The sequence below is a fragment of the Sinocyclocheilus rhinocerous genome, unplaced genomic scaffold, assembly GCF_001515625.1.
Source record: "Sinocyclocheilus rhinocerous isolate Xijiao unplaced genomic scaffold, SAMN03320098_v1.1 scaffold2082, whole genome shotgun sequence".
Classification (NCBI taxonomy): Eukaryota; Metazoa; Chordata; class Actinopteri; order Cypriniformes; family Cyprinidae; genus Sinocyclocheilus; species Sinocyclocheilus rhinocerous.
Genome location: NW_015665001.1, coordinates 470,424 through 482,068, shown reverse-complemented (window position 1 = coordinate 482,068; position 11,645 = coordinate 470,424). Strand labels below are relative to the sequence as shown.

The window sequence follows — 11,645 nt, the reverse complement described above, 5'->3', positions numbered from 1 at the left end:
CAACAAAAATTTTTTTTTAAAACGTTTAAAAAAATTCATGTTTTGAATGTTCAGAGAACTTTCAGAAATAATGTTTTCGTAACTAAATAAGAACGTTAGCAAACGTTCTTAGAACATATTTTCGTTAGCTGGGCTTCTGTAAGTGTTATTCCGCTCTGACTCTGAGCATGTCAGTTATGCAGCTGAATCTGAACGTTGGTCTGGTAATGTGTTGAGAGCTGTACCTCGTCTCTGAGCTGCTGTGCGTTTGCGGTGAGCGGGAACGGCGGACGGAGGTGTCTCGTGCTCTGAGCCACGCTGCGGTGCATGATGAACGCCTGCTGGAAGTCTGACTGCAGCAGCAGCTCCAGCAGCAGCCGAACGTCCTGCTGACTCTCAGCATCCGTCAGACACAGCTGCAGATGCTGCAGAGAGTCCAGCAAGTCCTCCAGCTCTGACAACACCAAGAGAGAAACATTAGTGCTACATTATAAAAAAATCCATCTGATTTAAAAGCTGCATGCCTTAAATGTTTAAGTATCATCAAATTGGACATACAAGTAATTTCAATTAATATTAAAAAAAAATCTTAGTTGAATCTGATTTAACTTACAAATGAAGTTACAATTGGTTAAATTATTTTGATGAGTCAAAGTAATGGAAAACATCATATAATTTTTTACAATGATGATTATACAACAAAAAAGTACCATTGTTTTTTTTGGATGTGTGACATGGTTTCCATGTACTTTTTAACAAATGACTTTTCCAGTCATGTCTGATTACTAAATAATAATTTGTAAAACTTCAAATGGTTCTTTAAAGTCTCTAATCCAGCTTGAACTACCTGAGTAAAGACAACTTTACTGGAAAACTAGATCTACTACTAAAACAATAGCAACTTATGGATTTGCAATGACACAAGAATGAGTATATATTTGTAAACAATTATGCAAACTATTCTATTCATATCAAAAATTGCACACTTCACCTTTAAGGCTTTTTAATGTACCACAGTATTTGCATGTTATACCATTGTTTTTGCCCCAAACATTGCACAATTTGCACTTTAAGCCCACATTGTGAAGTGAAATATCAACATCTGTCACTAGTAAACATGATCTTGTTAAGAGATACAAGTGCACTTCTTACAGGGACAATCCTCCTGAGGAACCCGAGGAACCTGAGGTTAAGAGTCTTCTCTTCACGAGTGCAGAGGTGAACTCATCACTGCTGTTTAATTTAAGCGGCGTAGTCACAATTTTTAAAATGTTGATATTAAACGTGCAAAAATACATTAAAAACAGTAATATTCTGAAATATTACAATTTGAAATAACTGTTTTCTATCTGAATATATTTTAAAATGTAATTGATTGCTGTGATCAAAGCTGAATTTTCAGCATCATTACTGATATCATTCTAATATGCTGATATTATGTTGAAACAGTTGTGCTGGCTACTTGAAACTGAAATCTTATGTAACATTATAAATGTCTTTAATGTCATTTTTGATCAATTTAATGCATCCTTGCTTAGTAAAAGTTTTAATTTCTTTCTTCTTTCAGCTTATTATTGTGGTATCAGCTATTTTATACTAATCAAAACCCCGAAACGTGATGCTTTTTCAGGCTGTCCATCATTGAATTGTCTCTCACCTGTTGTATTCCTCTCCTCTGATGTTGACTTGGCTTCCTCTGCAACATCCATCCCATCAAAAATGGCCTCAGTGCTGCTCTGTGCCGATGTGAGACACGAGGAAAAGTTCAGATCGGTGTCCTGAGTCAGTTCACGAGCCTCTTCCTTCTCCTTCATCATCATCACTTCCTCTGGATCATCCCGGATCTTCTCGGTCTGCTCACTGCAGCACTGAGCGATGAGTTTGGCAGGACTGTCCCGTGTCCATCTCACCCGAGTCCTCCGTCATGTCACCGTTCATGTGTAACGTTAACATGGCTGTTTTATAGTGAAGGTCGATACAGTAAACTACAATAAACTACAAGAGTTGAGAGCAGGAGACATTGATGCAGTTATGATTTCCTGATTCCCTGAAACAAATGCCAACAAAACAGAAGCCACTTTCTACAAATGCTGTAATTTGTATGCAATTTTCATATTTAATTATGAAATACCTTTACATGGTTGTCATCAAAACCAATGAGCGGTCACTGATGAGGTTTTTGGTTTTCTCACATCAGAAATACAATGAACTTTTTTTATCTCAAAAGATCAAGAAAATTGGATTTTTCAATATTTGAGCCCTTTAAAAGTGCAGTGTATAATTATTTGCGCTCCTAAATGGAGCTGAAAAAATAATGCTAAAAAAAAAAGAGTACTTTTCAAAATGTCAATATTTTAGCTAAATCTACTTCCTCTGAAGGAACCAATCAGATTTCAGCAGTCGCGCACGCAGACGTTCAGCTCTGTTTAGTAACAGGTGGCAGTGAAAGACGACCATCTGTTTATCTGAGATTAGTTAACTCTAACTTCAGAATCACACACACAGTGTATGTGTGTATATATATATATATATATATATATATATATATATATGGTTTAAAAATATATTTTATATTTAATATTATTTAATAAGTAAATATAAAAAAAAATCTTATTTCTATAACAACTGTTTCCCCAAATTGTTAATATCCATCAATCTCAGCCATTGAACACAATTACCAAAGTTACTGTGTGAAAAATGACGTTTATCTCCAGATTTGATTCCAGACTAATAATATCTGAAATTTGCAGAGAATCTGCATGCAATGGTCAATCAGCACAACATAAAATGTACAAAAAAAAAGAAATCACACACATTAAGGAATTATGTTTTTATTCATTTTATTACAAGAAAATTCCACAATGCTATTTTTATATAATGATCATGGATTTTATTATTGTATTCTCTCTCATTAGGTTCTTATCGTTACAGAAAATGTTATTATACAGATTTGTTCAATGTCTCCTCATTGCTTGGTCATATTCCGCAGGAGTGCTGGATACCTTTACATGGTTGTCATCAAAACCAATGAGCGGTCACTGATGAGGTTTTTGGTTTTCTCACATCAGAAATACAATGAACTTTTTTTATCTCAAAAGATCAAGAAAATTGGATTTTTCAATATTTGAGCCCTTTAAAAGTGCAGTGTATAATTATTTGCGCTCCTAAATGGAGCTGAAAAAATAATGCTAAAAAAAAAAGAGTACTTTTCAAAATGTCAATATTTTAGCTAAATCTACTTCCTCTGAAGGAACCAATCAGATTTCAGCAGTCGCGCACGCAGACGTTCAGCTCTGTTTAGTAACAGGTGGCAGTGAAAGACGACCATCTGTTTATCTGAGATTAGTTAACTCTAACTTCAGAATCACACACACACACACACACACACACACACACAATCACTAGGACCTGCAGACTCACATAAATCGAGCTACAAGCAGGTTTCAGGGAAAGAAATTAATTCCTTAAACATTCAAGAGGATTTAGACAAGCTGAATAGACATCTGTTTTGTTCATATCTCCCATAAAACACAATATCTAAATTAATACTAACAGATTATCTCTTACTATTTCACATCTAATTAACGGACAGTTGATCTACAAATAGAGTAACCTATAAATAACTTCAACCTTACCAACCATGCCTTACAAACATGAACAAAATGCCACTGTTTACACTGTAAAAAAATGATTTTTCAATTTTATAAATAAAACGATGATTATTTGAGTATATAGCTACTATTTCAGTTTTTCTTGCCTTTAAATGTCATATTTAATAAAACGTTACTTGCCATTTCTATTGAGAATTGTTTATAAAACTGTCCAAACATGATATTAGCATCACTGTCATAATAAATATTTAAAAAATGAAATGACAGAAAGCAAGTTTCTGTGAGTAACTATGGTATTTTGACAGAAACTTAAGGTACAATCGCTAATTTTATGTGAGGGATTGAGTGAAATATTGAATTCTGATCAGCTCATTTTAGCTTTTCACTTCATAGCATGCGGTTATTAAACCACCCGTAACAGTTTCGATAAATACAGCAGTAATTGACCCCTGAGACCTTTTAAGAGCCACTAATGTAGATAAACTTATTAAGCTCTCGCACGTTTTCCTCTAGTCCTTCCTGACCTGCACTGATGCTCATGCACAGCTTAATCTCACTTCAATTTCAATGCATTTTTAATGCAAAGCTGACAGATGAACACAGTGTGGACAGTTAATGTATCAACCCTTGTGGGGTTCGAACCTTTGACCTTTCTGTGACCAAACACTAACATACAGCAGCCCAACATCAACTAAAAGCAAAGCAACCATAACAGAGTCAATGACTATAAATACAAACAAAACTACTGACTCTATCCTGATAAAGCCATTACTCACTGTGTGCATGGAGTGGCAGGTCTCTCTCAGCCGCCGATGGTGAAGAAAGCAGTGATTCCAGTGGTGTTTTCACTCAGGTCCAGTGGACGTGTGAGTGTCCACAGCTCAGGCGTCTGAGGCTAAATGTGGATGAGTGGTGACTTCATGAGTTCAGTAATCTGCTCTAAACCCGACAGACCACGAGTCTGACCAACATCTGACCGCCTGATAGTTTCTACAACTAAACATATAATTCACCCTCTTCATTTTTATTCATATTTCACAAACTATACAGGCTACAAATTTGTATATAAATCAAGTTTGTTAATAAATCTCATATTCTTTGGAGTAATAAAGTCAGATAAATTATCTAAAATAAAACTGAGATAACATGATGTACAGTATGTTAGTAATATTATAATAATATGATACATATATGATATATATGAATCATATATATTACTATAAACTGTAAATTTATATTTTGTTGTATTATAATATATTGATATAATTATAAAGTTTACATTAAAATTAAGACACACACACACACACACACACACATTTATATATATATTTTTGTAATATATACATTAAAAAATGATCAATATATTCATATTAGGTTAATAATAAAAAGTGTGTGTATGTGTGTATATATATATATTAGGTTCTTATCGTTACAGAAAATGTTATTATACAGATTTGTTCAATGTCTCCTCATTGCTTGGTCATATTCCGCAGGAGTGCTGGTCACATTTATCTGTACAATTCAATTGTTCGTTTTTTTACTGTACATTTTTGTGTAGTTGATTAAAAAGGCAGTCAGCACTTAAATAAGCTGTGGTTTCTTTTTTTCCTCGTCTTTTTTAAAGTATATTCAAATAAAACGTTCACCTGTGACTCCGCCCCCTAGGGGGACGGGGGCGGGGCTACACCAGGTCATGTGATTATAAGGAAGCTTCAGGGATTGGGTGACCAGGTCCGTGTTCCCCCGCGCACGACCTTTGTGCACCCACGCGTTTGGCACTGCGCACACAAACAAGACTCAGGAGATATAAACAACAAGCAAAGCTCTTTGTGATGTCATAATGATGCGTACTAATGGGAGGAAACAAAAAGACAAAAAGTGCCACCCTCCAGAGTCCAGATTTCAAGTTGTCGAATTCCTTCCCCGCGTCCGAAAACAAAAGCGCTCGTTTTTCAGTTATTTTTGCGTTAAGACGGGGAAACAATGTTCTTCATCTTTTTTTTCTCTCTCTCTCCTGGCAGGCACCTTCAGTTTCTATTAAAATGCTACAGCTATAAGATCTAGCATTGAACACACAAAGCAACTGCAATGAAAAGAACAAAGTTGCCTTAATATAATAATAACAATAATTAATAATAATGAGAAGAAAAATGCAATAATAATTAATAATAATACAGAATAAATCTCTTTTTATAATTAGATTTTATAATTTAAAAGTATATTTTTCTTTCTTTGAAATATTTTTTTTTTTCTCATATGCATCTAGTTTTGTGATCAAGATGTTGACTATACTTCAGTGTTATCCAAATCAATAAAAACTAGCTGTGCCGTTGCATATTACAGTCAATGATATGTGAACATGCACCGTGAACCACCCGTCGCTCTCCGCCCGTCGGCCCGCTGCCGTGACATCATAGACGGCCGATGACCATGACGTCCACCACCTCGCCCTTGTGCAGCTCCACGTATTGCTCGGTTTTGGGAGGTAGCATCAGGAGTCCGTTAGCGCTGCGCATGCTCATGAGTCTGCTGCTAACCTGGTTCCCTGGAGGAAGACGAGACGGAGAAAAGCTTGAAAATATGGGACCCTGCCTGGAGTCTGGACCACAAAACCAGTCATAAGGGTCAATTTTTTGAAATTGAGATTTATACATCATCTGAAAGCTGAATAAATAAGCTTTCCATTGATGTATAGGACAATATTTGGCTGAGATACAACTATTTGAAAATCTGGACTCTGAGGGTGCAAAAAAAAAATCAAAATATTGAGAAAATCGCATTTAAAGTCGTCCAAATGTCCAAGTTCTTAGCAATGCATATTACTAATAAAAATTAAGTTTTAATATATTTACAGTAGGAAATTAAAAAAAATATCGTCATGGAACATGATCTTTACTTAATATCCTAATGATTTTTGGCATAAAAGAAAAATCGATCATTTTGACCCATATAATGTATTGTTGGCTATTGCTACAAATATACCCCAGCGACTTAATACTGCTTTTGTGCTCCAGGGTCACATATATATTAAACCAGAAACCACTAATGTCACAGGAACCAACGTGCATCTTGCTATATCCACAATAAGAGAAAATAAGAGAGTATAACATCCCTCTACGCACTCATTGGCATTAGGACATATATACACTAATAAATTATACATTTAAACAGCAATAAATTAATAATATATTTTTATATTATTTTATACATTTCTTTTAAAAATATATCCTAAATCAAATCAGCTTCTCTTCACAAAATGACAGATATTTTATATGCACTCTAAAAAATGCTTGGTTGTTTCAACACAACTTTGGGTCAAATATGGACTAACCCAGCTGTTGGGTTACATTTTTAAATTAAAATTTTAACCCAAAAGTTGGGTTAGTCCATATTTGACCCAAAGTTGTGTTGAAACAGCCCAGCATTTTTTAGAGTGTAATATACAGTACATTTTTGAAACAACAGACAATCAAGCATTTTTTGTGATAGAAATTTAGTAATTAACAATTAAAACATGGCAACCATGCATGAAAATATATGGATTAGGGTTACTACACTCTAAAAAATGCTGGGTTAAATATAACCCAGTGCTGGGTTAAAAAGGGACAAACCCAGCTATTGGGTTGTTTTGACCCAGCGGTTGGGTTCAAAACAACCCAATAGAGCTGGGTTTGTCCCTTTTTTTTTCAACCCAGCGCTGGGTTATATTTAACCCAGCATTTTTTAGAGCGTATAGTTTAAATTAAAACCATAAACATCATTTTTGTAACTTGAAATACTTTAAACTGTAACGGAAATAAAATAAAATATTAAAAACCCTTAAACTTAGTTGCTATACCATTTCTACTTTTTAATTTAACTTGATGTACAAAAATAACTAAAATTGAAATAAACATAAAAACTACATTAACATAAAAAAAAACCCCAAAACTGCTAAAAATGACAAAAACACACAACAAAATTACTAAAATTTTATATAAAATTAAAATGAAAACAAAAAATAAAAAGTAATTCAAAATATTCATAAAAACTAATATAATAAAAAACTAAAGCTGATTTTCTGAAACCAAAGGTGATTGGTAAACTCTAGCATTGGGATGGCACTTGCACAATTGTTCAAAAAGTCTAAAACAAAGAATGATTCTAAACAAACACTGTCATTCTGAAAGGAAAAAATCAAGAAAGAATATAATTTACATGTAGTGCATCAACATGGCATGCAACATGGCTCTTTTTACACACTCATAAACGAGCTAATATATTGTTTCCTGTCAAATGCTCACTCAGAAAGTTTAGGCGCACTAAAGTGGTCATAGCACACAAAACAAAGTAAAAAATATATCTGTACTAAAATTAAAAAGTGAAATTGAACAATTTATTAGCCAATGGCTAGTGACAAACATTCAGTTGCCTAACGCAATTTTGTCGCATATGCATGTGATTTACTAGCAATGTATAGGCAAAACAATGCAGGTCAGTTCTGCAAGACTTCTGTAATAATAATAATATTAATATAATGTGTGACCTGTGCTCTGTGCCCATGGCAGAGGTTCCTGATGGTGCCATGTCAAAATACAGCGGTGATACTCCGGTCGGGGATCCAGCTTCACATCACATGACAACTGGAAACAATTAAGCACAATTTAGATGTCGTTATTAAGGCAGTCGATAGATTTGAATGTTTTGCAATTAATGTTTTGAAGTTCATGCATTGGCATATTCTTTTATTTTTTAAATGAATACTTTTATCCAGCAAGGATGCATTCAGTTGAACAAAAAAAACAGTAAAAGAAACAGAAAAAATTTATATTTCTAATAAATGCTGCTCTTTTCAACTTTCTATCCAACAAAGAATCCTGGAAAATAAAATGTATCACAGCTTTCACAGACAATTTTGGCAGCACAACTGTTTTCAACATTGACAATAATCAGAAATATTTTTTTTGGGCAGCATATCAGCATATTAGAATGATTTCTGAAGAATCATGTGACACTGAAGACTGGAGTAATGATGCTGAAAATACAGCTTTGCATCACAGGAATAAATTACATTTTACTATATATTACAATAGAATACAGTTTTTTAAAATTGTAATAATATTTCACAATATTATGTTTTTTACTGTATTTTGTATTAAATAAAATGCAGCCTCGTGAGCAGAAGAATCCTACTGATCCCAAATTTTTGAAGTGCTCTATATATAAAGGTCCTTATTCTATGTAAGGTTGAAGGTGGTCTTACCCTGGCTTTTATTATGGTGGGTCGTGGGTCTAAGATTCCCTGCATCTTCCTCAAGGCAGGAATGACGAAGAGGTTACACGTTACGACCGCTGACACAGGATTACCTGTGAATCACCAGAGAGCCACAAACGCACAGATCATTCACTAATACATGAAAAAATAGCCAAATCTATGTGTTGAAATTACAGACTAGTATGTGTTTTGAAAAAATACACCAATAAACTCTCTCACCGTCCCTACCTGGCAGAGCAAAGATAAGTTTTCGAGACCCGTCCATATCAACAGTGGCAAATGTTGTGGGGAGACTAACGGAAGACAAACCAGAGCTCAATACCCGCGTGAACTCATTCTCATCGTTTGACACTCAAGATCAGGGTGTTTTCACACTGAGAGCATCTGAAGTGAGACCGTCTCAGGACACGCTTATGTTTAGTATTAAAACGATTCTATTCTATTATTCTATTAATTTAAATAAAATAAATATACATTTTAAAATAAAGTAAAGTAAAATCAAATGAAATAAAATGTAGTCCTATGGATTAAATGGACTGACATCCAGGCTGTCTTTTTGGAGTTTTTTAATTAAATTAATTAATTAATTAATTAAATTTAAATTAAAGTGGATAAAAAATAGAATAGTATTAAAATAAATTCAATACATTAAATTTAAAATTAAATAAATGTAAATAAAACATATTTTAATAAAATACATACTTAAAATTAAATAAAATTAATAAAATGTAGTACTATGGATTAAATGAACTGATATCCAAGTTTGACGTTTTTTTAAATTAAATTTTGCTCCAATTAAAGTGGATAAAGACTATTATATAATAACAGTATTAAAAACTATTCTATTCTATTATTCTATTAATTTCAATAAAATAAAATAAATATAATTTTTTATTTATAATAAAATAAATGCCAATAAAAAATAATTTTAATTAATAAAATATATTTTAATAAAATAGTGGTAAAATGAGGTACTATGGATTAAACAGACTCAAATTCAAATCTGCTTTCTGGAGTTTTTCATTAAATTAAAGTGTTTGGTTCATTTCATGAGGTTTCAGAAGTGAAAACACCCTGATTCTGCATTACATTAATACAATCTTCACGCAGATGTCACCCGTTTCTTCAAAAACTCACCCTGGTTTCATGAAGACACGTCCAAAGTGTATCTGAGCATGAAGGTCGATATCAAGTACCTGTTTCAGGTAATCCTGTTAAAACATTCATTTACAGTGATCTTAATGATCTGTTAAACTTGGACCAATTTAAAAAAAATTATATATATATATATAAAACCAATGTCTGATTGTATTAATTGTATAAACACTGTATTCTCTTCTTTAATGTACTTAAAGTACTAGGCACCTCATTTCTTTAGCAGTAAATCTCTTTGATGTGACAGTCTTACTGCAATCCAGCCACTAGATGTCAGTATAAAGCAGTTATTACCAAAGTAAACTCAAAGTGTTATGCTTTTCCATGCATCTTCCTAAAGCAGAGTTTGTCTTTAAAAAGCTGTCAACTAAATACACAGAGCACATGCACCAGCTCTTGTACCTTTTCTCCCATGGACACGCCCCCTGAGGTGATGATGACATCAGCGCGGCTGATTCCCTCATTCAGAGCGTTCAGCAGGTCATCAGGGCTGCAGGAAACCACGGTAACAGTTACCATGACAACTGATGCCACAAAAACATGATTTATAGCCTTAAAGATAACTAAATCAAATGCAATAACTGTAAGAAACGGAGGGTGCTTTATACAACTATATTGAATTCAATTATTCATGTTTATAATTTGTCAACTGAACTTAAGTTAACCAACATTTAACTATATTACATGCAATTCCATAAGGCTGTTAGCCTGTAGTAATGATTTTCCTTTACAATCACTTCAGGAATTTAGGGTGCATGGTACATATTTTTTTAAGTCCTAGTTGCAATAATATATGTATTTTGCTTGCTGGAGTAAACTTATAAATATACAGAAGGAGGTTTTATATCAGATTTTCCATCAAGTTTACCTAGTTAAGTCACTTGTGTTTCAGTGGAAGTGATTTTTGTAAAAATGCCCCTGAAATGAGTCTCCATTACTCATTTATTTTGGGAATATGCACATGTTTTGGGGTGCGAGAATGGAAAAGTTCACAAAAATAAGCTAAGATTGTTGCTAATTTTGTTGAAGCTGATGTGATGTAAAGGTGTTTCTAATTGGATGATAATAAAAATCTAGTTGAACTTTGATGCAATTTTGATGTTTGCTCATTACTCAAGTCAAATGGTTTGAACAAAAAAACCTTTGTTTGAACAATTTAAAATTGACATTAAATGTAAACCTAAAAACAATACTAACTATGCAATTGTTTGACATGTGCAATGTTTTTCAGTATTTATTCCTTTCTGTATATGCCTGACATGTTTGGTTATATATACTCCTGTTGGTACAATATACTAGGATTTAAAACAAAAAGCAAAGCAAAACAAAGCAAAGCAAAGCAAAGCAAAGCAAAACAAAGCAAAGCAAAGCAAAAAACAAAACAAAAAACTATAACTACATATGACAAAAACATTTATTAATCAGAAATTGATTGGCAAAAAATCTTCCCGTTTTTATGTAGTCTAAATTTGACACACAATTACTCATATTTCTGTCTAAAGGCTGAAAGCTGCTCACTTGTCTCCCACGATGCCCAGGTTGATGGTGGGGTATCCGTGCTCCTGTATGGTGGCCAGCAGCGTCGAGCGATTCGAGTCTCTGATCTTCCCGGGGTGTAAATCGTCCTCTGGGTTCAGCAGCTGAAA

At 33.6% G+C, this 11,645-nt stretch overlaps 2 protein-coding genes across 3 annotated transcripts in view; both read right to left on the bottom strand.

Moving 5' to 3' along the window:
* Positions 1–224: 224 nt before the first annotated feature.
* Positions 225–4,472, bottom strand: LOC107730779 (MAGUK p55 subfamily member 5-like; the record flags this gene model as incomplete). Its single annotated transcript, XM_016541714.1, has 3 exons — positions 4,367–4,472; positions 1,637–2,026; positions 225–433 (listed from the first exon to the last, which is right to left on the bottom strand). Coding segments are annotated over exons 2-3 (372 nt in total), but the record flags the coding sequence as incomplete, so codon positions are not given.
* A 1,313-nt stretch (positions 4,473–5,785) lies between these two features.
* LOC107730782 (gephyrin-like) overlaps positions 5,786–11,645 on the bottom strand; it is a 91,911-nt gene continuing 86,051 nt past the window's right edge. For both annotated transcript variants that reach the window (XM_016541717.1, XM_016541716.1), the window contains 6 exons: positions 10,402–10,489; positions 9,982–10,055; positions 9,073–9,137; positions 8,833–8,936; positions 8,116–8,212; positions 5,786–6,135 (listed from right to left, as the gene is read on the bottom strand). In XM_016541717.1, coding sequence (XP_016397203.1) covers positions 6,002–6,135; positions 8,116–8,212; positions 8,833–8,936; positions 9,073–9,137; positions 9,982–10,055; positions 10,402–10,489 — 562 coding nt within the window. In that variant the 3' untranslated portion in view covers positions 5,786–6,001. The remainder of the gene's footprint in view (positions 6,136–8,115; positions 8,213–8,832; positions 8,937–9,072; positions 9,138–9,981; positions 10,056–10,401; positions 10,490–11,645) is intronic.